General features: G+C 64.6%; 1 protein-coding gene and 1 pseudogene across 4 annotated transcripts in view; both read left to right on the top strand.

The window, feature by feature from the left end:
- TP73 (tumor protein p73) overlaps positions 1 to 12,596 on the top strand; it is a 59,123-nt gene extending 46,527 nt beyond the window's left edge. For 3 of the 4 annotated variants that reach the window (XM_047724259.1, XM_047724257.1, XM_047724258.1), the window contains exons 5-15: positions 645 to 776; positions 5,664 to 5,850; positions 6,201 to 6,316; positions 7,811 to 7,920; positions 8,290 to 8,432; positions 8,687 to 8,775; positions 9,286 to 9,407; positions 9,810 to 9,958; positions 10,246 to 10,384; positions 10,646 to 10,739; positions 11,747 to 12,596. In XM_047724259.1, coding sequence (XP_047580215.1) covers positions 645 to 776; positions 5,664 to 5,850; positions 6,201 to 6,316; positions 7,811 to 7,920; positions 8,290 to 8,432; positions 8,687 to 8,775; positions 9,286 to 9,407; positions 9,810 to 9,958; positions 10,246 to 10,384; positions 10,646 to 10,739; positions 11,747 to 12,085 — 1,620 coding nt within the window. In that variant the 3' untranslated portion in view covers positions 12,086 to 12,596. The remainder of the gene's footprint in view (positions 1 to 644; positions 777 to 5,663; positions 5,851 to 6,200; positions 6,317 to 7,810; positions 7,921 to 8,289; positions 8,433 to 8,686; positions 8,776 to 9,285; positions 9,408 to 9,809; positions 9,959 to 10,245; positions 10,385 to 10,645; positions 10,740 to 11,746) is intronic. The other variant, XM_047724260.1, reaches the window with a different exon arrangement.
- Positions 12,597 to 13,145: 549 nt separating this feature from the next.
- Positions 13,146 to 15,256, top strand: LOC125096991 (uncharacterized; annotated as a pseudogene).
- The last annotated feature ends 952 nt before the right edge of the window (positions 15,257 to 16,208 follow it).

Below are 16,208 nucleotides of genomic sequence, written 5' to 3'. Positions count from 1 at the left end.
TGCGCATCACATCCAGCACCATGTCCAGGCTTTGTCCCCTGCACGCCTCTTTGAGTCTTCCTGGACCCGGGTCAAGCCTGGTGCTGACAAGTGGAGCTCAGGGGTAAAGCTGCTGTCTCCCCCGGGGAGCCGGCAGCTTTCGGAAGCAGCTCTCTGGTGTCAGCACATGACCTTGAGAGTGGAGACCAGGTGTGTGTGGACCCAGCGGAGAGGGGATGTTGGTTGGCCTCGAGGAAGACCCTGGGAGCCCTAGAGAAACAGGGTAACGACACCCTGTCTCGGGGCTCACTGTCTGCCGGTCTCTCCTGCAGCCCACACAGCGTCCCCAGACCCCCAGGGCCCTCCCATCCCCTCTGTGCCCACTGCGTCTCTCAATGCCCAGGCGGCTGGGGGGGGGCCTTCCCTCCTGACCTGTTGTCCCCCCAGGCCTTCTTTCCCTCTTCACGGCAGACCTGGTCTGGTGTCCACGCACCTCTCTCCCGGCTCAGCTCCATGCTCACAGCTGCCCACCCTAATCTTAGCCCAGGACAGAAGCCACTGGAGGGTGTCCCTGCTGGCCGGCAGCCATGTGTGCCACGAGGGACTGAGCAGGACCAAGGCCCTGTGGCCTAGAGACTGAGAGGGGAACGCTCTCCATTTCCCAGGGCACGGTACCTCCAGATCCTGAGAGTCCCAGGCTCCTGCTCTCTTGTGTGGGACCTGGCTCTACGATGTGGTGGGACAGGCTGACTGGCTCCCGAGGGGTGTCCCCGCCAGCGCCACACCCACCTCTCCAGGTAGCAGCTTCTGGGGACACCCCTGGATAATGGTCAGGGTCACTTGGTACCTGCAAAGCCTTGTTTCTGCCTCCAGTTTATCCTCTGGGCTCCCAGCGAGGGGAGCCCCTGCTGTCCAATCTGTCAGCAGATGCATCTGTCCCCTCCCCAAGCCAGGAGCTCTTGGGGGATTATGGCAGCCTTCTTCATCAGACACGTCTGCAGGCATTGGTTGTGGGTCGGCTCCCCAGAGCCTCCAACCAGCAGGCCTGAGGCCAAGGTGGGGTGTTGGCTGTGGTTTTCCTTGTGCCCAGACTCTCACTGCTTCCTGACCCTGGGGGCTCTGAAGTGGCCTGGGGTGATTGTTACCGGGCTGGCAGCTTCCCCATTGTCCCGCCCAGGCCTCCTTTACATCTATCAGAGCCCACCCCGTGCCCCCCCTCCGCGGGATGGGAGAGAACACAGGACGGGGTGCAGCAATGTAGCTTGGGAGGCCCCTCCTTACCTGGAAAGAAGGGGACCCAGAAGGTCTGTCAGTGGGGCTGTGGGCCTAGGCTCCATGTGGATCTTAGGGGTTGCCCTATGAACCCATAGAGCTTCTCTAGGGAGAGATGGGTCTGTGGCCTTGAGCAGGTCCTCAAAGGAGCCTGTAGCCAGAGAGAGGACAGAAATGTGCTCTGCACACTCCCATGCACGCACGGGAAGCAGATAAAAGTGGACTATATAAAAAAATAATTAAAAAAAATAAAAGCTCCCCCCCACCACAAGCCCCATCTTCCAGAATCTGTTGTAACAGATTCGCCCAAGCTGGTTAACGGTATTTGCGGTTTGCAAGATGCTACACGTCCCTGGAAAATGACAGACAACTTATTATCACCTCTCCGCTCTCCCCTGCCCAAACCTGCCCATGCCGGGCACCCAGCTGCCGGGAGCGGGCGCGAGGAAATTAACAGCCACAGAGCCGCCTGCGCCTGCCACCCGCAACCCCCATGCCAGCCCCGCCAGGCCCCGGGCTCCTAGCCAGACTGGGCCATCGCGGACTCTGATGGGGGGAGGGAGGGGGAGGGTCCGAGTCGGGGAGGGCAGGGGTGGGCATACACCAGCATTCGGGCAAACCATTTCCTGCAGGCGCAGAGGAATACGCACATCCCGGAGCAGGCAAGTCCAGACGGCTCTGTGTCAACAGCCGAAGATAAATAAGATTTTATCAGCTCAGAATCTGTTGAAACACATCCATCTAGCGGTTCTAGGGAAGAAGAGGCAAGAGGGAGGGAGGGAAAGGAAGTGTCTTTACATGACCTTTTCTATAGAATAGATGGGACCCAAGAGTCTTCCTCCCCACCTGCCCAGGGCCTGGGGCCCAGGAGCTGCGGGGGGAGGAGAGATGGAGCTGGCGGTGGGGTGGGGGCTCACGCCCTCTTCAACACAGACCCGGTTATCTGAGAAGGCTTTCATCTCCTACAGGCCCCCACCTGGCCCTACCCCAGGTCTGGCCCTCCTAGGGCCCCCTCCTGCCCCTGTAGCCCAGCCAGATGCTCGGGGTATAGGGAAACCCTGACAGGGCCTGGCATTCTCCGTGGGCTCAGCCCCCTGCAGAGATGGGGCTGGCCTGTGCACGTGCCCAAGGCCATATTAGCAGCCAGCTGGGGGTGGCGGGACAGGACCGGGACTGGGGACACCCCTGTGGGAGTGGGGCCAGGCCCAAGGCCGGTGGTAGCCTTGCGGGGGATGCAGAGGGAGAAGCCGCGCGCTCTCTCCTCGCCCAGCGTCTCCGGCGTCGGTACCGCGGACAGCTCCCGGCGGCTCCTCCCCGGGGCGGGGCGACCCTGGCGCGCCCGGCCCCCGCCCGCCCACGCTGCCCCGGGTCTCCCGGTTTTCCCCGGAAACCTCCGACGGAGTCTTGACACGAAGAGCACCCCTGGGGCACCCCCGCCCCACTGGGCTGCAGGACCTCGTGAGGGGGGCTCGGAGCCCAGGGCTGCGCCTGGAGTCCTGCTCCATCCTTGCTGGCCAGGGAGCCAAGGCTCCTGATCTTTGTGGGGTCTACAGACCCCTTCCGGGCAGCTGCGGAGGGAGCAGCAGGTCGCTGACTGACTGACGGGGGCCGCTGGGTGGTCGCTCCGGGGAGGGGACTGCAGGGTCTGCACGCCCCTGGGAGCACTCTCAGGCCTGCTCGCAGAGGGGCCAGGGACCCTCTCCCGTGGCAATGATCACAGCACAGAGGAGCCCATGGGTATTACGCGTGGTCAGTCACCGCCCCGCCAAAGCCTGGAGAGGTTGGTCTCCTGGTTTACAGCGTCCCAGCGGCCAAGCACGAGAGCCGGACCTCAAAGGCCATTCTCCTGCTGCTCACCTGTGACTATGACCTGCCCCCCTCCCAGGCCAGGCCTTTCCTCAGCATGTCTGCCCACTGAGCCCCCACTCAGGCATGAAGCAGGACCCTCTCTGAGGGTCCTCTGCATGCCCTCCTCAGCCCCAGGTCACCCCTCACGGGACACCTCCGTGGGCCTTGCTGGGGTCCCTGCTGACCCTGCAGGGGACAGGGATGTCCCTGGGAGTCCACAGCTGCCTCAGAAGGGCTCGGACCCACTGGTCACTAGCTGAGTCAGGCCAGCACCAGGCCGCGTGGTCTCCAGGTGCCTCCAGTAAGTCTGGATCCTTCTGCAGCTGGAAGGAGTGCTCAGCCCATCTTCCCTAGCGAGTCGAAGGGCCTGGCAGGCAGGAGCCCCCCCACAGCGCTTGCGGGCTTTACCGTGTCATCAGTCGTGTCAGGAAGGTCCCTGCCATCCAGCTGAGGCTCGTGGTTGCCTGTGGGGCCCTCCTCCACCAGGAAGGTCCCCTGGGTGACTGCTCTCCTGCCTCCACAATGCTTGCCAGGCAGTTCCCTGCCTGACGCTACCTGAACGTTGTGTGAGGGTCAGGGACCCGTTCTGAAGCCTCGCTTGCGGATGGACCAGAGAGCTGGGTGTGAACGGACTGGCACCTGGTGTTTGCTTTGGGCTGGGCTGGGCTGTTCTGGGCACAGTCCTTGGGCAGGGTGCCAAGCTTATCGCCCACCCTGGTGCTTTGGGGAGTGATGGGGATACTAGAGGTCAGCGGACACCCCTGGGAAGCAGGACTGACCCCCACTCCCCTTGGGGCCCCTCAAGCCCGCCCTTAGGCAGCCCTGTTTTCTGCTTTCCCAGCCATGCCTCACCCTTCCCCCTCCCAGGGCTGTGCGGAATCATTCTTTCCTACATTCAAAATAGGTCTGGGGACTCTGCCTACCCCCAGAGGTGGGGTCTCAGGTATTGAGGTATGGGGTGGCAGGCTGCGCTGGGCTCGGGGGACCCCGGTGAGTGGGGCACCTGTGAGGAGGTGAGCCCCAGGGGCATCCAGTTCCCATCCGTGATGGGGGTGGGAAGGGCACGTACTGAATTCAGCACCACAGGAAAGTTGAACGGGGCCCAGCACCCCGAGGATGCCATTAGGGTGACTTCAGCCCACTTGTCCCCCCATGCCCCCTTGGACTCCACTCTGGGGGTGGGTGAGTGTTTCCAGGAGGGAGCCCCGGCCAGCTCGTCAGGGGAGGGATGGCTCCCACTGTGGGGCCCAGGGCTTTGAGGGCCCTGGAGTCCCCCTGGTCTCAGGCTGTGGGTCAGCCTCATCGCCCTGCATTTGCCACCCCTTGTCTTTTGTATACTTGGGAGTTGCTAAGGGTATGAGTCCCTGAGGGTCCACAGTGTCCCTTGATGACCGGAGAGGGAGCTCTGGTGGCCAGTGGGGGTCTTACCTTTGCAGGATTGAGGGTGTCAGGGCCCCCAGCTTCCTTGGGGGCTTAGACCAGCCCTGCCTTTGCTAGCAGCTCCGGCACCCAGCCTCGGTTGCCCTGACTACACCGTGGTGGGTACAGGTCCCGCCGTAAACCCTAGGCCCTGGTCTGTGGTCCCCAGTTGGCTGCGATGCAGCACATGGTGGTGGCAGACCCCAGCCGGAAGCCTCTGTGCGACACTGTCTCCTGGTTCAGTACACTTTCCCTGGCTGTACTGCAGTGGGGCGTGATGGGCAACTCCAGGTCGCTGGGGCTTTGTGGGGGGCGTGGGGATTAAGGGGCGGGAACAGGAAGTGTCCTGCGAGTCAGGATAGGAACACGTTCCTCCGGGAAGGAGGCATGAGGAGCCTGGATGGATCCCCAGAAGCCACTCCGCTTGGAAGCCAGTGGGCACCCTGTGACCACCATCAGGGTCACCTTTGAACTCACGAGAGCTGGCCAGGGTCCTCAGGTGGGTGATGTGGTCCCCTGGGCGCTGATCCTCCCTGGAAAAGGGTCCCGAGTGGCAGGGACTGGAGCTTTGAGGTCAGAGGCCCCCACACCAGTGGCCCCTGCCGAGCTGCTGAGCTCAACCTCTGACACGCTGCTCTAGGGAGTTCCTTCCTGAAGCTTCAGGGCACAGGGGCACCCAGCCTGTCTCACACACGTTTTTCATCAAAATGCCAGGAAAGCCTAACTCTGGGCTTTTGAAAACAAATGCAATGCTGCAGATTCCCTCCTTCAGACCACTGCGGTCCGGGAGCTGAAGGCTGACCGTGGGGAGACCTGGGCTTGGCGAGGCAGACCTGCCTCCCAGCCCCCACTCTCCAGCAGCTTCTCGCTTCCCGGACTTTACTGTCCTCACCCCTAAGAGGGACGTAGTGGTGCTAACCTCTCCAGCCAGAGAGATCCAGACAGAAAGCCCCACTGCGCTCCCTGCTCCCAAACCGGCCAGGTGCCAGCGAGTGGGGGAGAGGTGCCCGGAGGAGGTGCCTGGAGGAAGGACAGCTGGAGGCGTTCAGCGAAGGGGCCAGCAGGTCGTTGGAGGGCCAGGGTCTGGTCTGCACTGGGGGCGCTGAGCTGGGGCTGGGCCTGAACCCTGCCCCCACCCCCACCAGTACTCCCCACTGCTGAAGAAGCTCTACTGCCAGATCGCCAAGACCTGCCCCATCCAGATCAAGGTGTCCACCCCGCCGCCCCCGGGCACCATCATCCGGGCCATGCCCGTCTACAAGAAGGCGGAGCACGTGACCGAGGTCGTGAAGCGCTGCCCCAACCATGAGCTCGGGCGGGACTTCAACGAGGGTGAGACCTCCAGCCCCTGTGCCCAGCGGCTGGGACGCACCAGGCACCCCGACCAGGGGAGGGCTGGCCTCGCCCCCCTGGCTGGGAGGCAGCAGTGGTGGGCAGTGTGGGCTCCCCGTTTCCTCTCCCCAGCCCCCTTACGTCCCAGCGGCACCTGGGCCCTTGGACATGGGAGCCCACAGGACGGTGGGCTGCTGGACCAAGCACTCCAGGGGCCCGAAAGCTGGCAGCTGGTCCCAGGAGGCCAGTGGGGCCGGCCCTGTGGTCCCCAGCTGGCTGCAATGCGTCTGCCACAGGCATGGCCAGACCCCAGCCGGGCACCCCTCTGAAGCGCTGTCCCCTCCCGGCAGGACAGTCTGCTCCGGCCAGCCACCTCATCCGCGTGGAGGGCAACAGCCTCTCCCAGTACGTGGACGACCCCGTCACGGGCAGGCAGAGCGTCATGGTTCCCTACGAGCCCCCGCAGGTAGGCCGGGGCCCCTGCAGCCGCCACAGGGTCGTCAGAGAGCAGTCACGTCACCTCCGATCCTCCGTCCATCTGCCCAGTGGCCCCAGCGTCTCCAGGCCTGCCAGGGAGCAGTTCCTTGCCCTCACCCACCGCCCTGACACCCAGTACCCATTTCTGACCACTTGTGCGCAGGTCTAGGTGGGGCCCCCTTGGGCCCCTCTGGCTGTGGGAGAGAGATGGGTAGGGTGCAGGCAGGGTCTGGAGGTGAGGAGTGAGGCCAGAGTGGGTGGTGGGTGGGGTGGAGAGCCCCCCACCCCCGCCCCGGGGCTCCACTGTGACCTGAAGGCAGCAGCAGGTTCGGGGGCTCCTGTGAGTGTCCGGCTGCCGTGAAAAGTTGGCGGTGGAGTCAAGTAGGGGTGGGGGGCTGAGCAGGGATGCTGGGTTGGGGGTAGGATGGAGGAGGGGACTGGGTCGCAGCCCTCCAGCCTGTGCACCATGCTTCCCAGGGTGAGTGGGCACAGGGAGCCCCCACCTTTCTTCTGCCTGGCTCTGGCCCCCAGACTGCGCTCAAACCCCATCCCTGTACCTGGCCAATCGGACCCCCCAGGCCCCCCACCTGCCGTCCCTCCTTCCCTAGCCCCCGCTCCCACCAGCCGGAGCCCCCAGGAAAGCAGGGCTCTCCCGCCCCCTGGTGGCTGCCATGTGCCAGCAGTTCCGTGAAAGGCCGGGTTTGCCTACACCGGCGGCTGAGTTTTATCTTCTGACCCAGGGAGACAATGACAACCGCCCATTTTGTGGTCCTGGGATGCCCAGGGGTCAAAAGTCCTGGGTACATGTCTCAGCTGTCCACAGACTCCCTGGGAAACGGCGCAAGAGCTGGAGATGGGGGTCTACTCGGATGGCTCTGGTCCGTCCCTCTGCCAGAGCAAGGCCGTGCTCCGTTCTGCCCAGGAGAGCCCACAGCAAGCAGAGCACACACTTGTGCCCACAGAAACCTGTGCACCTGCTGCGCACACCCAGCCTCCAGGGCTTGACCTCTAGTCTGTGTTATGGGAGATGTTGGAGCAACCAGACCACAGGGCTCTGTGCCGGGAGCCTGAGTGGCACATGGCACTCTGTGCACTGCACGGATGGACGGACGGACGGGCGGGGGGGTGCACGGATGGTCTGGATGGTGGACGAGTAGGTGGGCGGGTGGTGGGAGTGGATAATTTGGATGGATGGACGGATGGACGGACAGCGGTGGATGAGTGCATGCAGGTGGGTGGGTTGGACGGGTGGGTGGACAGAAGGTGGACGGATGGATGGATCGGTGAGTAGGTGGGTGGACGGAGGTAGGACAGGAGGTAGATGCAGGCAGGTGGATGGGTGGAGGGCAGAGGACCACAGGGCAGGGACCGCCTCCACCCCTGCCGCCCCAGTCAGGACCCAGCCCAGGAGCCCCCACCGGTGTGGTCTGGGGCCTGCACGCCGACAGCCCGGCCCTACCCCCCGCCCTGCTCTTGTGTGCAGGTGGGGACAGAATTCACGACCATCCTGTACAACTTCATGTGCAACAGCAGCTGTGTGGGGGGCATGAACCGACGACCCATCCTCATCATCATCACGCTGGAGACCCGGGAGTGAGTCTGCTGGGCATGTGGGCGGGGGTGGCTGGAGCGGGGGCTTGGGGCAGTGCTGCTGGGGCTGCACCTGAATCCAGGGCATGGTAAGGGATGGCGCTGGCCCTGGAGGTGAATTTAAGGAGGGGCGGAGCCCCCCAGCCCCACCCTGGCTCCCACAAGGGCTCCCTGAGCAGGAGCTGGGCTTCAGGAGGACGGCAGGGGATCTGGTGTCCCTGAGCGGCCAGGAGCTCAGGCGTCCCCTCACCGGCTCATCGAGAGCCCCCTGGATGAGGTGGCCGGGGAGAGTGAGCAAGGCTGGCAGGGCTGGAGGCAGGCCCCTGAGGCTCATGATCCTGGCTGTGGCCCCCCCCCCCGGCCCCCCGCCAGCGGACAGGTGCTGGGCCGCCGGTCCTTCGAGGGCCGCATCTGCGCCTGTCCTGGCCGAGACCGCAAGGCTGACGAAGACCACTTCCGGGAGCAGCAGGCCCTGAGCGAGAGCACCACCAAGAACGGCGCCACCAGCAAGCGCGGTGAGCAGGCTGGGCGGGGGCGGGGGCGTGGGGGCCGCCCGGGATGTCAGCCAGAGCGGGACAGCCTGGGGGTGCCAGCCACGGGGTGCCCTGGCTCCAGCGCCATCTGGCACGACCCCACCCTGGGTCGGCCCCTCTCGAATGGGTTACTGGTCTCCAGGCCCGTCCATGGTCACACGCACGTGAGGGTCGGCTTGCACCGGGTGGCAGTGTCCTGCGGGCCTGACCTGCGTATGGCCTGCCTCCCCTTGCAGCCTTTAAACAGAGCCCCCCTGCCGTCCCTGCCCTGGGCACCAACGTGAAGAAGAGGAGGCAGGGGGACGAGGACATGTACTACATGCACGTGAGTGGCCCTGGCGACCTCCGGGCTGAGACCCGGGGCTCTGTGGGCAGCGGATGGGGCACCCGGAGAAAGCAGCTCCCAGACAGCGACTCTGCGGGCTATCCTCCCCCACACATGAGAAGGCCTGCTGAGATGGGGGTGGGGGGCGCGGACCCCTCCAGGGGACAGTGCATCAGGGATCACGGTGTCTGTGACCCCACTTTCCATGGCCGCCGCGTGGGTCAGAGCACCCACGAGCTCTGCCGGGACGGTTCTTCTGTTTTGTGAAGCTGATTCCACAATAAGCCCCGGGTTCTCCAAGCTCCCTCTCTGGTGCGTGCCCCGCCTGGCACCCTGAGTGCGTAGAGCCCCCGGGACGGGACGGGAGGGGGGCATGGTGGGCGCTCACCGGGCTGCAGACCTGCTGCTGGGGAACGGGGGCCTCCCGGGCCACAGCATGCTAGGGGGCTCCGTGAAAGGCCCCTGCGACCCCACAGGCCCCTGTGCCAAGGGTCCCCCGTCCGTGCTCAGGTGCGGGGCCGGGAGAACTTCGAGATCCTGATGAAGGTGAAGGAGAGCCTGGAGCTGACGGAGCTGGTTCCGCAGCAGCTGGTGGACGCGTATCGGCAGCAACAGCAGCTTCTGCCTCGGCCGTGAGCGCGCCCCGCGCCGCCCGCCCCGCTGACACCCGGCGACGAGTCCACCCTCCCACCCCCACCCCCTCGTACCCCCGCCCTGCAGGGCAGGCACCCATGGCCCCCACCTGGTGCCCCCTCCTCCAGGGAGCCTTCTGTGCACCACGCTGTCTGGGCCTCCGCCCTGCCTCTCCCACGGGGCCTCCGAAGTGTCCACTGACCGGGAGGCGGCGGGGAGGGGGCTCAGCACGGCAGCCCCACCGGCTGGTTCCCGCGGCAGGGCCAGCTCTCCCCTCAGTGCTCTGGAGGGCAGGCGGGGGCCGTCCGGCCCAGGTCTGGGTGGGAACGCAGGTGAGGAGGGGGTGCCCAGCGCATGGGGGGTCTCGGGGAAATGACCAGGAGCTGTCGCTGTCTGAGCAGGAGCCACCTGCAGCCAGCGCCCTATGGGCCCGTCCTGTCACCCATGAACAAAGCGCACGGAGGCGTCAACAAGCTGCCCTCCGTCAACCAGCTGGTGGGTCAGCCGCCCCCGCACGGCTCAGCGGCCGGGCCCAACCTGGGGCCCATGGGTGAGCAGCTGGGGCGCGTGGGTGCGTGGCTCGGGCAGGGCGGGGCCCGAGCGGGCTGGGAAGGCGCAGAGCCTGGGTCCGGCTGTGGATGCTGCCGCCCAGCTCGGGGCTGTCGGTGGCCGCCTCGCACCGGCAGCTGCTGTCCACGGGCGGGAGGCACAGCCGCAGACAGTCCTCTGTCCGTTCCCCGCCACGGGGAGGTCCGTACTGTGCTCTCTTCCCAGTCGTGCAGAGCCAGGGAGGCCCGACCCGACTGGGCCTGACAGTCCCCACTGCCACCTGCCTAGGCCCCGGGATTCTCAACAACCATGGCCACACCCTGCCGACCGACAGTGAGATGAATGGCAGCCACAGTGCCCAGTCCATGGTCTCGGGGTCCCACTGCACCCCACCACCCCCCTACCACGCTGACCCCAGTCTGGTCAGGTACGTGGGCTACTGCTGGGTCCTGCCTCAAGCCACTGACCTCAGCCCCTCTCCTGCCTCTCTAGTGCCCATCTGCTGCGCCAGCTCGAGCCCAGACAGCGGCAGGGGAGGGCCTGGGAGGGAGCACCCAGCAGGTGCTTGGGAGAGAACGTGAAACACAGGGGCTTGTGGGGCGGCCGTGGGCAGGCAGGGGCGCCAGGCCACACAACCGAGCGTGTGCTTGGAAGTTAGAGCCAGTCCACACCCACCTTCTCCCCGCAGTTTCCTGACGGGACTGGGGTGTCCGAACTGCATTGAGTACTTCACGTCCCAGGGCCTGCAGAGCGTCTACCACCTGCAGAACCTCACCGTCGAGGTAGGAGCCCGCCCGCAGGCGGGAGCCCAGCGCCCCCGCCCAGGGCGCAGCCGTCCTCTGCTTGCTCCCAGCACTCGGTTTCCTGCTCTCACGGAGGGAGGGGAGGCGGGGAAATCCAGGAAAACACTTCTTCTGAGACCAAGTCCACCTCCTCTCTCACGTCTGGCTTCCTAGCAAGTCAGCCTTTGAGGTGGGGTGAGGTCAGCTGCGCAGGCGGTGGCTGGATGGGACCCCCCTCCCCCGGGCCCCTGGCAGGGCGTGGCTCATGTGGCTGTGAAGCCGCCTTCAGACCCAGCGGCCCAGCTGCCTATGATTTGGGGGACAGGCTGTTCCCAAAGCACAGAGAGTTGCCAAAGCTAGAAGGGTCTCAGATCTGGTGCAGCTGAGTGCCACTTACACGGGGAGAAACTGAGGCCCACAGAAAGCAAGACGGTCCTTGCTGTGCGCCCACAACCACGGTGGGTCCTGGGTTCAGATGGTGCCAGGCTAGAAGCAAAGGGCCATGGCCGACCTCTGAGTCCCTCCTGAACTGTGAAAGACGTCACTTGCTCACAGCCTAGGGCTGTCTTGAGCTCTAACGTGTGGTTAGCCAAGGGAAGCTCAAGCCTCGAGAGCCCCAGATCCCAGGGGGTTCCAGCTCCCCGGCGGCCCCGGCAGGGGCTCAGCGCCCCACCCAGGGCTGAGGGCCAGTCGCTCTGTGAAAGCCCTCCCCTCCCATCCCCACCCACTCCTGCCCGGGCTAGTTCCGGTGCCTGGCTTGGCCGGGAGGGCGCAGGGGCTGAGTGATCTGCTCTGGCCCCCACGGGGCCTGCTGGTCCACAGAGCCCAGGAGTGATGTCACCCCTACACGCACACGCCCCTTCTCAGCTCTCCAGTTAGTTACCGAAGGCCACGGCCTCCTGCGTGCTGGCACTGGCTGCCCCGTTTCTGCCCGGCGCAGTCCACCGCTGGGGGGCGGGGGGGGCTCCTGGGCCGGGGCCATTAACGGTGGCCCGCGGCTCCCGCAGGATCTCGGCGCCCTGAAGATCCCGGACCAGTACCGCATGACCATCTGGAGGGGCCTGCAGGCCCTGAAGCAGAGCCACGACTGCGGCGCCCAGCAGCTGATCCGCTCTAGCAGCAACGCCTCCGCCATCTCCATCGGCAGCTCCGGGGAGCTGCAGCGGCAGCGGGTCATGGAGGCCGTGCACTTCCGCGTGCGCCACACCATCACCATCCCCAACCGCGGGGGCCCGGGCGGGGGCGCGGGGCCTGACGAGTGGGCCGACTTTGGCTTCGACCTCCCGGACTGCAAGTCCCGAAAACAGTCCATCAAAGAGGAGTTCACGGAGAGCGAGATTCACTGAGGAGCCGGGCTCTGCAGGAGGGCGGGCGCCCGCCGAGGGCACAGCGCAGGGCCAGCGGCGGCCCTGGCCTGGACTCCCCGGGAAGCCTGGCTTTGTCTCCTCTTGCTTTTGTCCAAGACTGCCTGTGGAGGCCGGCCCGCAGGAAAGGACGAGGCCCACCCCGCAGCACCCTGGACAGCGGGCGTGACGTGCCGGGGCGGGACCTGTGCCCTGGGTGCTCCCGAGGGCTGGCGTCACCCACCATGGGCCTCGTCCTCCTTAGGGCTCTGCGGCTCCCCAGCGGGATCCTTCAGGACACGAGGATCCCCTCTGCTGATGGACTGCCAAAGTATTTTTCGATGTCTTTTGAGCGGCTCCAGGATTGTATCTAAAACGTGTTTATTTTGGGTCGATGCTTCAGACCCTGTCTCTGCCCAAGGCTGGGTCCCTCTGCCAGACTGGAGTGTCAGTCTGTCCCTCGCTCTTCAAACCAGCTACCTTCCACCTCCTGCCCAAAGAGGAAAACCAGAACCTCCCTGGAACTGGAGGGGCCCAGGGGCCAGTGCGTTTGCCACGTGTGTGGTCCCTCCCGGGAGGCAAGGACACTTCTGGTCAGTGGCCACCAGCCAACACCCGCGCCAACACCACTGGCCATAGCCGCCACCCTTCGGCGACCTTCACGGCACAGACGTGGACAGCATGCTCATCGGAATACTGAAAATTGTCAATATTTGATAAAACGATACCCTTTGCACTTGGCGGGTCAGCTTTCATTTTATTTTTTGCTTTCATCCTTGATACTCCCTGCAGAGTCCAACCTGCATTCCTGGCTCCCCGGGTCCGCACAAAGCTGCGCTAGAACAGAGGGCAAGCCAGGCGAGAGCGGCTTCTCACTCCGACGCTGGACGGGGCGGTGGGGCAGTGGAGGGCCGGGCTGGGTCCGCCTGCCGTGTGGCTGCGAAGCTCTCCATGTGGGACAGCTCCGCTCCGTTGGCCGTGCTGGCAAACTGGGGGCAGGGCAGTGGGTCACCTTTCTCAGGGCTGTGGGGAGAACCGTTCCCAGGCAGAGGGAGCAGTGGGCAGGAAGGTGCACCCGTTGTGGGGCTCGAGGAAGCCCCGATTGGGGAGGGCCCTCCTGTCCTCCTAGGGGTGGTCCTGAGGCAGGCAGTGGGGCTGCAGGCTTTCACGAGGACCCCCGGGGGGCAGCGGGCTGGGGGCTGGGGGCAGCATGGGGCCATTTTCATTTGCAAGGAACCTCATGAGCCTTTGTGGCCAGCACACGACAGACCCAGCACCATGTCCACTGCAGGACATGCGGCCACAGAGACGCCGCCTTGTCCCAGCAGGCAGGAGAAAGGCCCACGGGGGTGCCAGCGCATGGCTGTTCCCAAGCTCAACCGGCCACTGCCGCGCCTGTGGAACGTGGGTGAGCCCCTTCCCGCGCGGGTCCCCGCTGACGCCCCCATGGAGGCAGGCAAGCCTCTGGGCAGGGGAAGGTGGCCGCACAGCCCTCACTTCCTTTAGGTGTGTTCTGGCTGCCCTGAGCCCCGTGGGAGGCGCCTTCCTCTTCAGGCCCCGTGTTCACAGGCGTCCAGGACTCCAGCTCCGTCCCACTCCGCACGGGACCAGGAGTGGGTAGGAAAATGCCAGCTCCCCTCCCCCGTGTCTGTCCTGGGAGAAGGGGGGATGTTCCTTGCTGCGTGGTGGTTCAGAGACTGGCCAGCAGGGGAAGGGAGCCCCAGAACAGAACCCAGGCCAGCCCCACCCCAAGCCCACCCTGGGGGCCACCTCCAGACCAGGACTTCGCCTTGGAAAGCCGTGCCCGTTCCTGTGGCCAGTCTACACTGACCGAAAGCATCGTTTGTGTGGATGTGAGCAGCTGCGTCTGGGATAATGCCGTCATCCCCCGCCCCGCGCACTTGCTGGGACCAGCTTCCAGGGCTGTCAGCGCACCAGGAGGTTCTGACCCTCAGCAGGGGCCAACCGGGGGAACAGAACCAGCTCGTTCCAATGGGCAGCAGACTCTGATCCCTAGCCCAGGGGGGCTCCGTGCGCATGGGGCTCTGCCGTCTCCCCAGGGAGGCGCGCGCCGCACTAGAGGACCACGGTCACGGGCCGCAGACTCAGGGCTACTGGGGGCTGTGTGCGGCTGCCCGTGCCACCGTTTTCTTATGTCATGCTCCCCCCACCCCGCCTCTACCGTGAGGCCGGGGAAAGTACACTCTCGTGCTCTTGCCTTGGGCATCAAGGCTGGGCTGGAGTCTCATCCCCAACTTGCTGGGGTCTGCAAACCTGGCTGGAACCCAGATGGATGGGGCAAGCCCAGGGCTCCGTTGGCTTTGTCTCTGCGGCGCGCTCCTGTGGGCCCCAGTCCAGCAGGAAATGCCACAGGGGCCCCACCGGGTGCCCAGGAAAGGGCTGGAGAGCAGCAGGCAGAGCCCTGAACATCAAAAGGGGAGGGAGGAGGTCATCCTCCCACGGAGCCCCGGGCCACACACGCCGTCCTGGAGCCTCTCTCTGTGCTGGAGGGTGAACACCTTTGGGGAGAACAAGGCAGGAGAATCACTTGAGTAGGAACTTGGGCCTGCTTAGGAGACGGTGCAAATGGTGAGGAGCAACACCACGCAGGCCTGAAGCTCTGGGTCTGCAGAACTCGAAAACCAAGAACAAATAAGCCTTGACGGCGGGGGTTTTTCCAGTGGCGAAGGGGCAGGAGGGACGCTCTGGCTGGGAAGCAGCCTGGAGAGGGAGGTGGGCCGCGTGCCCACACTGACACCGGCCGGCCTGGGCTCGGGCCAGAGAGCACGTTGCTGCGGGGGGGCCCGCACCCCTCACGGCTCCCCACAGGCTTGGCTGTGTGCAAAGTTCATCACCAGGGCTGGGCCACAGGGGAGCAGTCATTTCCATGGCCCAGGCCCCCCGCACACACGGATCAGGGATAGGTCTCAAATGCAGATGGCCACTTCTCTGTTTCCATAGGGTAAAGCACTTTAATGCCCTAAGGTTACAAAAAAAAAAAAAAAAATACCACCCATGTTTTTAATGTAATTGATGCTTCTTCAAGCAGTATTAATGGATCTACTCCAATGATATTAACTTTTTTTGGTAATGTAATCTTGGGAAAATGTGTTATTTTTTTAGCTGTGTTTTGTGGGAAATTTTGTTTTTGTAACATAATAAAGAGCACATTCCGAAGGCGGTCTCTGAGTAACTCAGGACACGCGCCGGCGGCTCCCCACAGGCGGGGGCTGTGGCCTGCAGCAGCCCCTCTGCGCTTCTCCGAGATTTTAGGTGGCATGAGGCCGTGGGCACCGCAGAGCCGCGAGCTCAGGCTGCCTGGTCACAGGAGAGACCCGGGCGCCCACACGGGGTTCTGTCGGCGCAAAGATGCCTGACCTCACTGGCCTGACTTCGGCCTCGGCCTCCCAACCCCTCATCCAAGGGGTGCCCGGAGGTCTCGACTTCGGAAAGCTCACGCGGGGTGTGAGCAGACCACTAACAGCCCCCAGCTGCCTGGAGTCCAGCACGTTCACGCTTCTCTGCAAAACTGAGAGAGCTTCCGTCTGCTTCCCTCGGGCCGGACGCCACGCGGGCTTCCCTTCTGTTCTCCCAGTTCTTAGCTTTCTGCATTTCCGGGCTGTAGGAGACAGGGCGATGCGCCAGCAAAATAGGCCTCGTGAGTCTGCTCAACCTGCAGGGGCCCAAGTCTTTTAGACATTACGCTAAAACTAAGCAGAAGAGAAAACACACAAAGGCCAGATGGAGCCATCCCCATACTCCTCTGGTACTCATGGAGGCAGGGAGAGCTCCGCAGGGACACCACAGGCAGGCAGGCCCGGAGAGGCCAGGTGGAGCCAGAAGAGGCCAGGAGGGGTCTGGAGAAGCCGGGGGCGGGGTCAAGAGGGGTCTGGAGAAGCCAGGGGTGCCAGGAGGGGCCAGGAGGGGTTAGGTGTACCAACCGGGGCCCCAGCCCCACGTTTCTGGTTGGGCCCATTGATTCACACAGGCTCCTCTGAGCCAAACCTGCTCATCCCGTTCCCAGAGTTGTTGATTATCCCAGGCCCACTGTGGAGGGCTGAGCGGAACGTGCCCACACCCCATCACTGAGACAGGAACCCCAGTGACAAACCCACCGACACCTCTG

The sequence above is a fragment of the Lutra lutra genome, chromosome 4 (assembly GCF_902655055.1).
Source record: "Lutra lutra chromosome 4, mLutLut1.2, whole genome shotgun sequence".
Classification (NCBI taxonomy): domain Eukaryota; kingdom Metazoa; phylum Chordata; class Mammalia; order Carnivora; family Mustelidae; genus Lutra; species Lutra lutra.
Note: the sequence above shows the minus strand (reverse complement) of the source record. Positions and strands in the feature narration are given on the sequence as shown.